We start from the raw sequence: 17,706 nt of genomic DNA on the forward strand, positions 1-17,706 counted from the left end.
ATATAAGGAATATTGGGGTGAGGATCGAACTCTCAACTTCTTAATTTTAGATATATATCAATTAACTTTATTTCGTTGGTGTGAGATTTAAATATAATAAGAGATAAAATTATATTATAAATTTTTTAAATACAACAATGAAATTGAATATAAACTTAAAAACATAAAAAAGACATTTTTTATATCTCATTGGGGTCGAAAAGAAAAAACATTTATTATTTCATGCCCTCAAATAATAGTTTTGATGGTTCTGGAAGGGCTCAAATCTTCACCGTTGGGTTTAACGGAAAACCCTAATTAGTATTCTCAGGAAGCACAGAAATTAACAAACAAGTCCGGGATTTTTGAGGAAGTGGAATCAGTTGGAGCATGAAAGTCTAGTTCCATGGCTATGTTTCTGAAACGTTCACTCTCCTACAGAAATTTCCTTCTTTTTCGAAATTCTGCAGTTCCTAGTCGCAAGTTTTCCTTCTTCGTCAACGATCCCAGCATCGCATGGACCTCCGAAACGCCTGGGGTTTTTGCTCTTCCTCCTGCAGATTTCATCCGAGAAAGTCGCAGGGGCTTTGCTAAAGCCCGAAAATCAAGTAATCGTCTTTATATCTCTTACCATGCTTTTTTCTGATTTCGGAAACTCGTCGCATTGACTCTTCCCATGGTTAGAAATCAACATCAATTTTTTATATTGTTCATGGCCCTCCTGCTTCTTGTAAGCTCTGGTTTTGAATCGCTTTAATTTTCTCATTGGGAAGATGATTCTTCTACAAGCATGGCTGAGGCACTGCCTGATATTAGACCCACTATTAAAGCCAACGCTAGCTCACAGATGGAAGCTGCAATAGCTGCATTATCAGGAGAACTAAGCAAACTTCGAACAGGAAGAGCATCATCAGGTAACACTTCGAGGTTTCATTGTCTTGGCCTTGCATTATGATTGCTTACACTATCTTATACACTGTATTTACAGGAATGCTTGACCACATTATAGTAGAAACTTCAGGCTTGAAGATGCCGTTGAATCAGATTGCTGTTGTATCGGTCTTAGATTCAAAAACACTGTCGATAAATCCGTATGATCCTAATGTAATCAACTTACAAACCCCTGTTGTTATGTTATTACTTCTGCTTTCTACTTCGTGAGATGTGGTTAAATTTTCAGGTTTGTGCTTATTCCTGTTAAAGAGACTATATTGTGAAGTGAAATGAACAGAAAAGATGTTGCATCTAATTTACATCTTCCATTGTTCTTGAAATAGATTCTTTTGAATTTTGTTTTATTAGATTATTGACACGAGAATTGGATACACTTCTGGCACATCTGTTAGACTTCTTGATGTCTACTCGTAAAGGCTATTCTGTTCTGAGACACCGAACTTACGATATTTACTCCTCTATGCAGACACTGAAGAATTTAGAGAGTGCTATAGTTTCATCTCCTTTAGGCTTAGCACCAAGAGTAGATGGAGAGAGGTTAATTGCAGTCATTCCACCGTAAGCCTACATTTTGCTCTTCCAATGTCTATATTCTGTTTGGGCTGGTAAAGCCTTTAGGATGAGATTAGAAAGATTGCTTAAGTTAATATGGCTGTTTACTGTTTAGAAGTTGTTTCTCTAAGAATTATCAGGGCAAAATAGTTGTCTCAGCTGTTTATTTAACATGAAAGTTAGATTAACATTCAACACCTTGACCAATATTATTTCCTGATTTTTCTTTTTTATGCTCGCTATACCAGATTGACCAAAGAGCATATCCTGGTAATCTCCAATTCTTTTTTCCATCTCTCCATCTTGTTACTTTGCCTTCTTTCTGTAATTCATACTGGTCGACATTTCTTCTAGGCTGTATGTAAGCTGGTCACTAAGTGTTGTGAAGATTCCAGGCAAAGCATACGAAGAGCTCGTCAAAAGGTATTTTTAGCAATGTCTTCACCTGCTACATTTATTTTTCAAAAATCACTTTACATGATCATAGAGAGCGTAAAAGATTTCAAACAGTTCTCTATTGATTCATGATGTACCTCGTGTGGTAAGTTCGTGTGGCCTTGTGTGTGTGTGCATGACAAAGTTGAATTAGTCTGCAAATAGTCCCAGGTTTTGCAAATGCATCATAAAAGCACTCTATTCGATTATTATTTTACAGAATTATGAGTATATTGGTGGTCGATTTGCAGGCAATGGATACAATTAAAAAAATGAACGCTAGCTACCCAAAGGATGATATTAAAAGACTGGAAAAAGAAGTGAGTTGGAGACTACGTACCTAATCAAATCACAGTTCCAAGTTTGGAACTTGCTTTTTATATTTGTTGAATCTTGTTGCGTTTCTGCTTCCAGGTAGATGAATTGACTAAGAAGTTTATCAAGTCAGCCGAAGACCTCTGCAAGGCAAAGGAGAAGGAGATCGCTGGAGGTTGAATAATCGAAATTTTTTCTAGTACCCAATTTTGACAAATTTGTTCGCAAATAATTTGTTGTAGTTCTTTTGATTGTTATAAACTAAGATTAAGTCCCATTATAGAGCTTTTCATAGCCATATTGAGGGATGAAACAATGAACTGAATGAATACGTCACATTTTGAAACATCGACACAATCCTAGTGGATTTCACTGAAATGGATGTTGTGGTCGTCGTTCTTGTCAACAAGTTTTGATTCTTTTTATCTTTTTGTTGAAAAAATCAGTAGGTTTCACAAATCAAAGATTTGGCTGAAATAAACCATATATGTGATTTACAATCCTCTTCTTTTGAAAAGCTGAACTTTGTGCTTTGTCATCCTACTTTAAAATAGTTTTGAAACCTTAACGAGATTTTAAAACTTAAAATTCTTAAAAAATAAAAGATGAAGAAAGAGAAAAATCCTGTTAAAAAGGGTGCATAAGAAGCGAGACTGCAAAATCTGAATAACCCAACTTCTCTTCTGTCTAATTCTAATAAACGAGAAAGCATTTACAACAACTCCCAACCTTGATTCATAAAAGGAAACGAAAAAAATATTATATACTTCGAGATGGAAGTACACCATACGAAACACCGGTTTATATACATAATCCCCTCATCCTTCAAATTTCCTTTCGCTCGCCAATTATGGCTTCTCTTGTCACTAGTCTTATACCTCTCACCCACAACTCAGCCATTTCACACCCACCTTCACATACAAAATGCAATTCCTTGTTCTTGACAGTCACCACTCTGAATAGCCCAGGTTCACTACCATCCCCCTTGTTACGTCTGTTCCTCATGAATCTCGGGCTCGACCCGACCTTGACCTCTCCGCAGACGACGTTTCTTCTGCTTGACTTCCCCCACCGCAGCATCCCCATGCTCCCTATCATTCTCAGCTCTTTCCCGTGTGGGCTTCCTTTTCCTCCTCTGGTGTGTTTCCTTACACGAGCACCATGTAACACGAGCCGACGTGCTAGCTCGTCTAGTATCACTTCCTCAGCTTCACTCTTCTCATTTTTCCTTGCAAGAGAGAGCGCGGTTTCACCTCTTGTAGTTCGTGTGTCTGCACAAGCTCCGTGAGAGATCAGAAGTTTACACATTGATCCATGGCCACCCCTTGCAGCTAACATGAGAGGGGTGTAGCCATCACCATCTACAACATTTACGTCGTAGCCTTTATTTGTCAAGAACTTCACTGCATCCAAGTCTCCACGTCTTGCAGCACAATGCAAGGCATAGAAACCAGCTGCATTACGGTTGCCCATGTCGAGGGCGAATTCGAGCATCACCTTCTCAAATTGGTCGTGGTTTGGGTGCAATTGATAGAGGCTGATTGCTGTTTCACCAGATTTATTGCTCAGCCTTACATCAGCGCCAGCATAAACCAGCAGCCGGAAGGCTTCAGCGTGACCATTCGAAGCAGCAACCATGACTGCTGTAGAACCATGGTCGTCCTGGTAGTCCAGATCATGTCCTCCCCAGCCAATCAAAGCTTTCAAGGCTTCCATATCACCAGTTTGAGCTACAAAGATAAGTGGACAGAAGACAGACATATTTCCGGAAATGGGTCTTTTCCCAGTTTTTATTAAATCAATCACCGATTCTTGAAAACCTAGAGACCACCGATTTGAGCCAGCAATTGAACTCACGGACTGTCCAGCTCCATTAACCAAGCCAAAGTCAGCACCAGCTGCACCCAATACTTTAAGACATTCTTCATACTTTTGTTTTGCACATATCATAAGCGCAGTATCCCCTGAATCTGTCTTTGAGTTTATATCAGAACCAGCATCAATGAGACATTTAAGGACGGTTGACATCCCTAATCGAGCAGCCATGTGCAGCGGACGAAACTCTGTTTTTCCGGTTGTTTTGACGGGGAATTCGACATCAGCGCCACATTTAGAAAGGACATCGACAGCTGCTGCATTGCCACAGAGAATAGCATGGTGGATGAGGGTTCTTCCATAGTGAAGAACATTGGGGGACGTGTGGCGAAGAAGCATGCGCAAGATAGCACCACTGCTTTCGAAATACTCCACTGCGCACCAGGTAACATCATAAGGCTCTGCCAGTCCTGCACCCACTCGGAACTCCTCTCCAGTATCCATATCCCATGACCATGCTCCCAACCTTACGCTAATATCAGTCCGGGCTCCAGCCTGTTTCCCATTGAAAACGTCATAGATTTGTTAAGCAGTGCAAAAGGATTTAAATGAAGGAAGAAATGAAAATTATTTTCCTTGCATGCGCCATCTTCATTTTTCTTTAAAGGTGAGAAAATCACCTGGAGAAGAAAACGAACAATTGAGATCTTTCGACTAACTACTGCAGCGACCAGTGCTGTACAATTGACATTTGTATGGAGAGAAGGCTTAGAGGACTGGAGTAGCACTCTATCAGTAGCATTTGCATTCACACCACACTGCCACCAGCAAAAGATACAGTCGAAATTACGTCAGAAAAGATACAATAAAGAAAACATCTGAAATGACAAGACCAATTAATGAAGTTGCTCCGGCCCACCATCGGATTAATTTAATTTTATTAGTGAAATAAGGTGCTACCAGCAACACAAAGTCTACTTATCTAAAAGAGGGGAAAAAACCAAAATTCGGTACTCTCACAACCAAACGAAATTGTACTTAACAGTACTTATTAGCAAATGAATATGAATGGTACCTTTAATAGTGTGTCCACCACATCAACGAAACCCCTGCAGCATGCAGTCACGAGAGCGTGAACTGCAATATTGGGTCGAATCAAATCAGACCCCATGAGCAGCTCTGCAGACCTTGCATGTCCGTGGCAGCTCGACTCCAGAAGAGCTTCCTCGCAAGCTGGCTGAGATGCTCCAGCCTTGAGCAAGATCTCGAGTATCTCAAGATGGCCCTCTCTCACTGCTGCTGTTGTCGCAAATCCCCTGAATAGTTTCTGGTTCACATCAGCTCCAACGCTCTGACAATCAAATTAAACTCAAGTCTTAGCAGAACTCCAGTAATAAGATTCGCATTATCCCTAAAGTTACCTAAGAAATAAGATAACAGCAAAAGAATTTCTAACGTGATAAGCAGGCATTGCGGCGTGGAACTATGATCAGGTAATGGTTCGTACAGAAACGCGCAAATAAACGATGAGGGGAATATATGGAACTGTATGTGGCTTCTATTCTACAGACCGGTAACAATAAATATATTCTAGTAAAATATAAATTACATATATTTCTAATTTCATCACCACAAACGCACATAACGCCCCTTAAAATCTTCATATTCCAGATTTTTTGGGGACAACGGAAACGAGTATACGATATACGGAATGGACATTCAGCAATGGTAAAAATGTTAGTAAAAAGAACCAGTCATTGTTTGAAATTCGAAAACATTAACAGAAATTAGATAAGAAAGCACGAAACGGAAGGTGCGAGGAGTAATTGGTTCGCCATTTATTGATAGAGTAAATCGGCGGCCTCGGATCGAGAACGAGTAAACATCTCTGTTCAGCGCTAAAATCGATCTGAACACTGAAGTTCAAAAGAGAAGAAAGCAATGTGATAGTGGAAGAATACTCAGAACAGGCTTATCTGAATTTAAAAATCTCTGGATTTAAAAGTCAACCAGCACTTCTCAATGAAATGCATCGAAGATTCAAATCATTGAAATCGCGCCAGATGCAGAGGAAAAATAATGCAGTCTAGTAAAAGAAAAAAGCACAAGCAACTTAGAGATGCGAGAAAATCAACGACGAAAAACGTGCTCGTATTTTTTGAGAAAACAAGACATTAAATGCTCAAGCAGTGATGCAAATCCGCAGGAGCGAAGTAATTCAAATCTCAGCTTCGGAACAACAGAAATGAAAATTCAAAAAAAGACGAACCAACAATTTCTTCACGAGAGCCACATTTCCGGTGTGAACGGCGATGAACAAGGCCGTGACGTCAGTTTTAAACTCATCATACTCGACGCGAACTTGTGAGGCGGATTCATCACTCAGCACCAACTCAGTCTTCCTGTTCTTGAGATGCACAGCGCCGACGAAGTTGACGTCAACGCAGGGATTGGCAATGCAGTCGAGAGCCGATTTGAGATCTCCGGAGTGGGAGGCTTCAATGAGCCTCTGGGAGACCTCCGCCTCGAAGTTCAACGGAAACACCTGTTTTCCGGAGAACACCGTCATGGTGAAGGTGAGGGAACGGGAGGTCCGGCAGTCCGACAGAGTCGCCGGAAAGCGAGGTCCCTAGTCTGAGACTCTGAGACTCAGTGTGATTTTTGAAATGAAAAGAGAGAGAGAGAGAGAGCAGAGACAGAGGAGGAGAGTGCGGAAACTTGAAACAAGTGAGCGGCAGAGACAGGAAACTACAGCGAGCGTGCGAATTTATTGGGATAGTTTAAATTTAACCCCGTCTCCCTTTTTTTTCCCTTTTTTATTTTTCTCTCTCCTTCCCTTTTAATTTAAAAAATAAAAGATAATAATGTTTGACTCAGTCGCTAACGCCAAAATTTGAGATTTATAGATGTGGGGTCCACTTTCACTGTTTAAAATTTTAGCCGCCGAAGAGCTGAGCATCCGGCGGCTCGGCTTTCGGCTCGGCTTAGCAGGCACTTGCTATTATCACGGGGGATCCTTCCAGTAGTACAGTGGCGGTGCGTTCCTGTGAGATCATCTCCAAATCATATTTAATACTGATTTTATATATTGATTTTTTTAAAATGTGATCTATTACTTTAATAATGTTGAATCAAGAAATCGACAAACTCTGCGAACGTCGGTCCAGATTGGATGAACTGGACAGTGAGCTCCCAAACGTCAAATAGCAGACTTGCAAAACAGAGTAAGCACTCCGATGTCAAAATTAGTGATAGTTCCAATGAAATCGAGAGAGAATCGAAATGTTTGCATACCTCTAAATGAACGAAATGTCTATATTTATAGGCGAAGACCCGACAGTATTCCCGACAATGCTTCAACGGCTCTTTAAGGTTAGTCTGAGGTAAGCCAATTGGCTCAACCAATATCATGAGAACGCAATCCCGAACAAGCTTGTTCTGCTCGACCACCGAAGGTAATCGGCTCGGTCAAACGAACGAGCTAAGATGGGTATACTTAAGTGTAATTTCTATGGTATCTATGAGCCACGTGTCATATTTAGCATCCACCTGCCATCTATCAACGTGTACGCTAAAATCTACCTCCAACAAATAATTTAGCTCAGATTTAAAATATTATGCTTTTTTTTAACAAATTATACATGCTAACTCTAACTCTTCTGTTAATAACAAAAGGTTAGCCTGCTGCATTTTCTTTAAGAAAATAAAATGCAAGATTAGTTATAAAATTAAAAAAAAAGGAGAGAGAGAGATAGAGAGAGAAGGTATATCTTTTTACATAATAATAAAACAAAAATACTTTTGTTTAAAAATATCAATATGCTAAATAGTTTGAAAATGATGTTTTAAAAGACACGCCCAGCAATCTGAAAAGTGTTCAAATTAATAAAATTAGTTTTTCAATTATTTTGTTTCCGACACATTGATATTTTAATTTTATTATCCTTAAAACTTTCGTTCTATAATCTTTTTTTTTCATAACAAACGATCACGTTTATGGACGTGGACTTTTCTAATCTTTGTTGAGTTCACAAATTTGAATATTTAAACTACTAAATAAAAAAATTCTAATTAAAGATTTGTTGGTAACGTTTTTACTTATTGTTGTTGTTTCATCACAAAGAAAACAGAATTGTATGATCTGAATACCTACAGATTCATTAATGATAAAACAAAATATTTATTTGTGTTTGAACAAATTGAAACGAGAACAATAAACAATAAATTTATTTTTATTGTTTCCAAAACTTCTATACAATTTGTTGAATGTTCTAAACAAAAATAAGAAACAAAATACATAAATAAGTTGTCAAATATTTAGATTTCTTAATAAAATTGAAAACAAGAAATAAGAAAGGATGACATTATCAAACAAACTCTAAATAATTGTTTTTTTTCCTACGCAACCGGAATCGTGTTCTAGAAAGAACAAAAAAAAACTTCATAATTTAATTTGCGGCTAAAATATTATATAATTAAGAGAATAGCAAATTTTAATTTTAAAAAGCCAAATTTGAAGTTGGGGGACGCACGCCTTTAAACTTTGACCAAATACTTAAAAATTTACCTGCAGTAAAAGAAAGCATGTATATTGTACTCATGAAACAAGTTAATTTCTTTAGTAACGGTTTCCCGTAGTAATTTAAATTGGATATTATTGGCCCATTCATTCACGAAACGCTGCGTTTATAATTATACATTATTAGATAATATCGGTTGCTTCTTTTTTCTTTTTATTTGAAAAAAGGTATTATCAGTTGATAAAATATTCACTTATCAATTTCTATTTATAGCTCAATTATTGGCCATTATTATATATTTATTGAAGGAATTGAAACGTGAATTTCAAAATTTGAGATTTTTTTATAAAGTCAAATGTCCTTTTTTTTTAGGAATAAAGGATCTATTGCATTGGTCATCATATTTGGACAACCTTTAGTATTAGGAATTTATTTATCCCATGGGTTATAGATGAAATATATATTAGCACTCCAAAAGGATAAATAATAAAAATTGTTTTTGAACAATAACATGGGCACATTATTTAAAAAAAAAACAATAATATGAGTATAATTCACAGTAAATGATATATCCCCTTCTATAAAAGTTGGAAGTTTGAATATCTCATATTATGAGAAAAAAAAGGAAAAAAAAAAAGGCTATGCACTTGAACATAGTTTATTATAATTGGTTAAAATAATGGTAATAAGGCAACATTGGCAATAGTATAACTAATTAGACATCTGCTCTTTTTCTCCATAAAGTATAAAGTAATGTCTACTAAAAAAGCTATTAAGTATTTTTTTTTCTTTTGGAAAATAAACGATTAAGTAATCTTGAAAAGTATGGCATTATATTGAATCATCACCGTGCGTCGCTTGAATGATAATATTCCAAAATTAATATTTACTTAAATGTAGTATATAAGAGTAATTTCCTTCATTAATGACATTGAAAAATTGATTTTGGCAAAATTTGATATTTTTTATCTCTTTAATTACATGTCAACATGGCCTCACTTTACTTAAAAGAATAACTCTCAATCGATCAAAGCATTACTTAATTACTTTCGTTCTTAAAGGTCGGATATTCGAATTATCATCTTTTATTTGTTGAACTTGTTATGGGCTCAAATACGACGAAACATGTGGGTGAATCCCCAAGTGACACGAAGGTGGGGGGAACAAGCCCACGTCTATAGGCCAATGAGGCAAAGTCATCGTGTGTCTTAGAGACAAGTCCATTCTCCTTAGACTAAGACTAATCAACAGAATATCCGCTAACATTTTGCAGAAGTACGGTCGTGGTGTGATATGGCTGCAGAAGTATGATTTCGTCAGTTAAAGTATTTTTATCACTAGTCGTAACATTTACTAGTTTCTCCAAAAGTATTATTTGAATCTATTGCAGCACGTTCTCCCAAAACACTTCTCCATAAAATGAAGGAGTCAAATCATTCTCAAAGATATATAACAACTTGCACAACATATTTGTTCTCCTCTTAGTTGATCATCTGAACTGATATCAAACTTACACGCATTAGAGTGTAGTCATACAGAGTACTACATTGGTGTTGAGTTTGATCTTTGTACGTTATACGGGAGCAATTATGTCATCCTCTATCAACAACGTTAGCATACTATATTCGGACATCAACAAAATTAAAAAAAGAAAATTATACCTATCAAGTAACATAACTCAATTCATCAATACTACTCCCATAACCCTCCAAATCAAGTAACTAAATCTTTACAATACCACTATACTTTTCATACCATCTACATTAAAATATGACACCAGAATAACAAATTTCAATTTGATATGTGTGTATATGATTCCTTCCCTCTAAATAATTTATTTAGAGGGAAGGAAAGGCGTGGGCGAGAAGGGGGCCTGTCCCAATAGGACAAATATTCTTTGTTTTAAACGGAACAAGGCCGAAGCATAATACATTATACGATAAATAAAATAATTTTGGCAGCTGTTTTTTTTTTTTTTTTTTTTTTTGAAACAATTGGCAGCTGTTCTTACAACTTACAAATTACAATACATTGCATTTCTATCATTTAATCCCATAACTCCCTCCCATACCACCATTATTATTAACTATTATTCATCCTATCCTGTATTCCCCCGTTTCCGTTTCCGTACTCCATCAATCAAAACAAAACAAATAAATAAAACGAGGCACAGACATAAGACGACGTCCGTACGAATTATACCACCCCTCAGCCTGTGGGGTACGTAACCTATACCCCTACGGTAGCACACAGATACGCCTACAAAAATCTCATTCGGATTCACTGCCCTCAGTTTTTGTCTTTAAATATATTCTTTTATTAGCAAATTAATTAATTTGATTATCCACTCTCTTGCCCCGGTCGTTTATATGCTTCATTTTAAGATTTCAGTAAACTCCACATTTTTAGTAATATCATGTACTACTGAGTTAGAAATAATTGACACCAATTAATGAGTAAATTAAAAAAAAATGAGTGAACTTTTTTTCTTACCTCTTTGGGGTGGCGTACTCATCAAGTAAAGCAAAGGAAAGCAGCCCTCAGTCAAAACTCAAAACGCACCATTTTTTAGCTTCCTCTGCCTCTGCCACGGCCAGGGCCTTTCCACGTGTAAAGCAAGGAGAAGAGCTACGAACAGATGAGAGAGATCAGGACCGCACATCCGGGGGGCCCACGATCAGGTGGCTTAGATTAACAGAAGTGGGGCCCAGAGTGATTGCAGTTTCTGTTTATAGTGAAAGTGGGTGTACGGGATTGGGAAGATCCTGGAAAATCACCGGCTGCCCCCACGCCCTGACGCCACTCCCCCTCCCCCATTGAAAATTTTTCTTTGTACGGTGAGCGCACAGCCGGATAAGGCTGAGCCGCGGCGGCGCGAGTGGCTTAGCCGACAGTGGAGTCGGCGGGACATATGAGATCGCACGTGGCGGAACGTGATGGATTTAGATTCTAAGGATTGGGCGTGGGAGATCAATATGGGCCATTCCAGATCTCTGCCGGGCTTCGGCTTTCCCTAAATTAAAAATATGGCGCCGGACTCTGCCGGCAGTTAGTTACGCTTTCCTCCCTTCTTCGGAACCTTCACCAGCTGGCTGTACCAGGGGAATTCCTTCAGCCAATCAGGAATTGACACGTTTAGAGAAACGGAGCGCTCAAAAAATCAATGTCAATTGCTGCATCAACGCCGATGATATTACATTTTCAATGTTTAATTAAAAATTCACTTTTTTAATTGTGATTCCCTGTAATCTTATAAGGTTAAATGAATAGTGGATATGACATGCTAATCAGCCAACTTTTATAACATTTCTTTTTTTGTTATTTTGGTACATCAATTGCTGATCTAAAATCTAATTCAAATTCCTCCATTTTAATTAATTTTTTTACTTTATTTTCATGATAGATCAGTTAACGTCTGAAATTTAGAGTTTATCAATATAATTTTATAAGGCACAGAGTAGATGATGGTAAATTTTATGGAATTTTTCCAACCAAAAAAACAAAACAAAACAAAGGAAGGAACATGATATTGGATATTTTTTTTAAAGAAGAATACACATTATATCTATTTATCCTTTGTAAAAATTAAGCAAAAAGATTGATTATTTAATATAATTCAATTCAAAGAGAATTCCAGAAATTATAAGTTTTATGCGAAGCATTTATATGTAAATTATAACAGCAATTTTTTTTTTTTTTTTTGTAGTTTACAAAAGTTACAAAAATTACTTAATAGCTTTAAATAATTATTCAATTAACCAACTGTATGTTTTTTGGGTCATTATGGGAATAAGATTCAATAATGGATGAAATAATCTACCAATAATACACGCTAGTATCAAATGACTAGCTACCACATAGTATCTTCACTTAATCATCATGTAGTTTTTGTAAAAAAAAATTATCATGTAGTTTTTTTTTAATAATAAAAATGTAATTCTATCAATTAATAAGTAAATATATATCATTAAAGAAACAAGATATTTTGGAATATTTCATTATAATTTGAGTGTGATTGTGATCAGAGATAATAGAGGAGAAGTTTATCTAATATTTTTGCTCCGCCACCAAATAATGAAGCATAAGAAGCGGACGCTTTGGAAATCAGAGAAAGCTTGGTAATTGATATGGAATTTACCTGGCTAATAGTAGAGACTATACCTTGCACATTTTCTCCCTTATTCGATCCAATAAGAAAGATCGAAATCCCAACTAGATTTCATCATAAGAAATTATTAATCTCTCAAAACATTTAAGGGAGGTGAAGTTTACTCACTATAAATAGAGGAAGACATCGCCGTGTGTGGTTGGAGGAGGCAACTTTAGATAGATCTTTTCACGATTATCTGACGATGAAGTTGTTAATTTTATTGTCTAAGTTCATTTTTGTCTTTATCCCACTGTAATGTCAAACGAGAAAAAGAAAAATCTAATAATAATAATTATTATTACTTTAAATTAATTAATAATAGGCGAGGGGGAGATTTGAACCTCTAGCAAAAATCACTTTATATCTTTAACTTAAACCTTCAATAATTATTTATACATTATTTAAAATTAATATTAAAATTTATGTAAATTTAAATATATTTTAACTATTACATTTTATAGAAGAAAAATTGGAATATCCAATAAAATGTTATATTATAAGATTAAAAGACAACGTGGATACAAAATAAAAATAAGATGCAGAGAATTGAATTGACTATGAATATGATTTGACTCTCGTCCTAAACATATCGTCATTGACTTGTTTCTTCACAAGTATCCAATCATTTTGGCCTACCTTTCAGATTAATTCTTTAAACGGCGGCGTTTCCGACCATCCAAATTCCAAACACCATTTCTTTTTCTTTTAGTTGGCAATTGGCATCAACCAATTTAAGTCCCAACGCGGCCCCACCAGTGTCTTCCACTTTCGAAACCGATTACCAACTGTTTATTATTATTATTATTATTAGGTTGTGTTTTTGAAAAAAAATATTTAATTATATTATCCAAGTGATATATTACAAATTAATTTAAGATAATTTTAAATTTTTCTAAAATCAATTTTTTATTTGTCAAACATAACCATTGAAACCGGAGTGGTTTTGATAGTGGAAAAGTAGTTTTGATTATACTAAAATCACTCCAACACACATCCTTATTATTAATATTCATTCTAAAAATGATAAATTACAATCTTAGTTTTAAAAATGTTAATTGTGTTAGTCTCTTCATTTTATTTTTCATCTTAAAAAAATAATAATAATTTCAACGACACTACACTTAATAAATTGATTCAAATGGAGTCATAACTATGTATTAAATTTTTGTTCGGTATAAAAATTATGTTAAAATTTTACAAACATGGATCAAAATGACCACTCTTAAAAGTACCAAAATTAAAATTGACACTTGAAAGTACAAATACTAAAACAAGCACGAGTTGAAAGTAGAACCCAAGAAATGATAGTATTGAACCTATATTTTTATTGCATTTGAAAATAGATTGATATAAGTAATATTCTTAACCTCTAAAAATAAACTATATTGAGACATGAGTAAGAATTTCTTGTCTTTTGAGTGTAGGAGATATATTTTTTTAAAAATTTACAACATATAATAATGTGTCCACTGACATAGAGAATTATTAGGTCAAACTAAAACATAGTTGTACAACGATCTATATTATTATAAAATTAAGCAGAATAAATTTGAATTATTAGAACACTTCACTTCATTTAAAGGAAAGGGAGGGATAAGTTTGATTCATAAATTGGTTGATGAAAAATGATGGGAAAAGTAAAGTGGAAGAGGAGACAAAGGATTGAAGAATTTGAAGTTTCTTATTTTAACCCCACATTGTGTAAGTGGCAACCGCCTGTCTCCATTAATACAATTCAAATTGCAGAGAGCGGTCCAGCCAAAGCCTTCTCTTCAACTCAACCAAAGACAAAAAGACAAAAGCTTTTCAAGTTTCAAACTCCTCCTTTCCCTCTGCCATTATTTAACTTCGTCCAATTTAACCTTTTAAAATTATTATGCCAAATAAATTTTCTTAGCCAAAAAATGTTTGAAATCTAAGAAAGGCGTAAGCTGCTTTAACTACTGCTAAATTATACTGATGTTCGCATATTAATTTCACTTTCTAATCAAGTTGAAAATTGAATATATGAAATTAAAATTTTAACCATAAAAGTAATGAAATATAAAAATAAAAATTTTGCAGCAATAAGTTTGAATTTGAAATATAAAACCACAGAAAACAAGAGCGAGGCAATGCCATTCAAACAATGATAGAAAATTAACTTTCGTTTACATAGTAGGGCCACTTTAATGCCGTCCAACTCAAGCAAATAATATTTTTTATTTTTTCCTTTTCATCTTTCATAACCACGTAGCAATATTTTTACAAAAACAGAGTACGTCTAAAAATAATAGTTGAAATCAATAGGGCGGTTCACAAAATAATGACAAAATTAATATAATATTTTTTTAATCAAAATTTACCCTGATAATATGATATCGTTCATGTCCATATCTTTGGATATGATACTTTTTGTTTCATTAGAAAAAACCTTAGTATATCAATAATGAGAAGGTTGATGACTACAATATTCTTAATTCTAATAAAAATCAGGTTTATTAAGGACTAATTTCGAGTTTTATTCATCTCCCCAATTAAAAATACTTTAGGCATGATACACTAATTCTAGTTTTGTAAGTGGTATAAACTATAAAGTTTTGAGAGAGTGTTTTTTTGTAATTGAGGTCGATGAGAGAATTTTGTGCGATTATAACATTTTTCACGAAGTAATTTTTTTCAGGTGGCCCGTTGTTTTTATCTAATTTCTAGGTTTTCAGGTAAATTATTGTGTTTGTTTATTTGTTAAAAGGGAGAGGGGCTTTTGAACAATTTTTGTATTTTTTCCTCTCAAAGTATATGCTATGTTTTTCCTTCTTCTTTAATCATATTAGGCAAAAAAAAAAAAAAAAAAACCCAATATAGCGTGGGCTCTAAGGAGGGAAAGTGGCAAGAACAAGTAATGACATTAGGAAAAAATAAGGTGACGGCAAAACCAAGTGACAAATGATACCAAATAATGAGACGAGGGTTATGTCCAAAGCTTAGAGAAAGAGCTCAAACTATGTATAAGGCCAAAAATCATTGTTTCTTGTAGGATAATGAAATCTATATGCTTTTTATTTGGTTGGGTGTAATAAACTACAGTGATAGATAAATGAGTAGATAGGTTATTTGACTACTCGGTGATTTAAGGCTTCGGATTTCTAAACTGAAGGGTTGTGAGTTCAAATCTCCACTATCACAGGTAGTTGTATCAAAAAGAAAAAAAAACTTCAAATTATTAAAATGTAAATTATACTTTTGATTTTCGAATTTGGAGTTAAAAATGTATCTCATCATTTATTTTATTTTAGCCTACTTAAAACTATATAAAAATATGTTGTATGCCCATATAAAAATGTTTGTGGAACTTTTAAAAATAATAATTAAGATAAATTTCAATTTAAAATGAAGTATATTTTTCTAGTCACAAATAATATGGAACTAGATAAGACTCATTTATAAGTGATGGAACTATAAGAAAATCTTAAATATGACTATCAACCACTTAAATAAACACATAGTTTTCTAAAAATAACAATAAATTCATGATTTTTTTTTTTTTGAAATGAACAATAAATTTATGATGTTTGGAAGAACACGGTAAAATATATGAATCAAACCCAAATATTTAGATTTCAAACTTTCTTGATTGTCGTTTGAAATTACTCATGAAGTAGATGCATTCAATTTTTTAGTTTTCGTACCTCACAAATTAAGGAAACAATTGGAAAACAAATTCAAAATTAGCAGAATTAATCAAACATATTGGTAAGGAAAATAAAATCTTGATTGCTTGAAATTGGCTCAAAACCACGCATATTGTCAACTCAAAATTATATCGATTGTTGTAACAACCAGAAAACAAAGATCAAATAAGCTATTCTTTTGATGGAGTAGTTTCAAATTCTTACTTCTTTTGTCTTTTTTTCACCTTTCATTATTCATTCCCTTCATCCTTTCCTTTGTGTATTCAAATTATATTTTAACCGGGTAGGAACAACATTTGCATACATAATATACACTTGATACTTAAATTAGACAATATAATAAATTTAGTTAAGCTTAATTATAATTAAGGTTTTGTAATCTATTTCGCATCTACGGTCTCTTCCGATCTTATTTGTAAAGAGAGTCACCTTGGATCTTGGATTAGCAACATTTTTAAGAGTTTGGTTTTTCTTTCTAAAGATTTTCAAGGGTTAGATGGATCTAAAGATTATCTAGATTCCTTTAGTCATATTGGTATACTAAAGAAACTAAATCACGCCTACATACCACATTGTTTATATTTAAAACACTTTATAAAATAATCCTTAGTATTTACCGAAATTTGTAAAGAATTATGTTGTGAAATTATTTTAACAATAAAAGTTATATTTTAATAAGGCAAGTAAAATAAGAGAGCAAAGTTTTATTTTTTTGGACAACAATAATTATAGAAGTTATTATCAATAACTTATTACTTATTCAATAATTACCCCCGGTTTAATTCACTGAACACTCATAATCAATGAATTATGATCACATTTTCAATAATTTAGGCAAACATTTAATTTTTTGTTTATATTTTTATTAAAATTTTTAATTTTAGTTCGTTCATAACTTATTTATTTTGTTTTTAAAAACCATTAAAAAAATTTTCAATTGATTTAGTCAAATTTTAAAAATAGGTTTGACAAAAAATTGGAAGGAAATAAACTTATTAAAAAAAACCAAATAATCATGGTTAAAAATATTTCATCAACAATGAACCTTAAATGATAACATAACAATTAAGAAAAAAAAAACAGTTTGAGCACTGAAATTCTCAAAAGTACCTAGTAATGAATTAGATCCAGTTGATCAATATATTAACAATTTATCTAAATTAAAATTTTATTAATCAATTATAAATAATTCACTAATTAACTTTTACTCATTAAATTATTACACAATTGTAATATTTTATTTTTGATATATGAATATAGAGGATCTGATGGATGAGCAGGCCCATTATTATTACGGACGCCAATGGCCCATTAA

The 17,706-nt window shown here is 34.0% G+C and overlaps 2 protein-coding genes across 2 annotated transcripts; one reads left to right on the forward strand and one right to left on the reverse strand.

Annotated features, from left to right (window-relative positions):
* The first annotated feature begins 212 nt into the window (after nt 1-212).
* On the forward strand, nt 213-2,592 carry LOC111006057 (Ribosome recycling factor). The gene is made up of 8 exons (XM_022277800.2): nt 213-587; nt 753-893; nt 968-1,083; nt 1,400-1,491; nt 1,734-1,755; nt 1,840-1,908; nt 2,172-2,240; nt 2,335-2,592. The coding sequence occupies exons 1-8, from the start codon at nt 386-388 to the stop codon at nt 2,413-2,415; spliced, it is 792 nt and encodes a 263-aa protein (XP_022133492.1). The 5' UTR covers nt 213-385; the 3' UTR covers nt 2,416-2,592.
* Nucleotides 2,593-2,898: 306 nt separating this feature from the next.
* On the reverse strand, nt 2,899-6,789 carry LOC111006039 (ankyrin). Its single transcript, XM_022277775.2, has 4 exons — nt 6,320-6,789; nt 5,126-5,401; nt 4,731-4,868; nt 2,899-4,605 (listed from the first exon to the last, which is right to left on the reverse strand). Exons 1-4 carry the CDS (start codon nt 6,617-6,619, stop codon nt 3,061-3,063), a joined length of 2,259 nt encoding a protein of 752 aa, XP_022133467.1. The 5' UTR covers nt 6,620-6,789; the 3' UTR covers nt 2,899-3,060.
* Between the last annotated feature and the right edge of the window lie 10,917 nt (nt 6,790-17,706).

The sequence above is a fragment of the Momordica charantia genome (genome assembly GCF_013281855.1).
Source record: "Momordica charantia cultivar OHB3-1 chromosome 4 unlocalized genomic scaffold, Mcharantia_2.0 BLBB01000004.1, whole genome shotgun sequence".
In the NCBI taxonomy this organism is placed as follows: Eukaryota; Viridiplantae; Streptophyta; class Magnoliopsida; order Cucurbitales; family Cucurbitaceae; genus Momordica; species Momordica charantia.

Bases quoted from the DNA above. Each gene is read 5' to 3' on its own strand.
- LOC111006057 (XM_022277800.2), top strand. From the start codon at position 386: ATGGCTATGTTTCTGAAACGTTCACTCTCCTACAGAAATTTCCTTCTT. The intron at 1,084-1,399 runs GTAATCAACTTA...TCCTCTATGCAG, and splicing joins TAAATCCGTATGATCCTAAT to ACACTGAAGAATTTAGAGAG. The intron at 1,756-1,839 runs GTAATCTCCAAT...CATTTCTTCTAG, and splicing joins TGACCAAAGAGCATATCCTG to GCTGTATGTAAGCTGGTCAC.
- LOC111006039 (XM_022277775.2), bottom strand. From the start codon at position 6,619: ATGACGGTGTTCTCCGGAAAACAGGTGTTTCCGTTGAACTTCGAGGCG. The intron at 4,869-5,125 runs GTACCATTCATA...TGCTGGTGGCAG, and splicing joins TGGTGGACACACTATTAAAG to TGTGGTGTGAATGCAAATGC. The intron at 4,606-4,730 runs GTGATTTTCTCA...AATGGGAAACAG, and splicing joins TTGTTCGTTTTCTTCTCCAG to GCTGGAGCCCGGACTGATAT.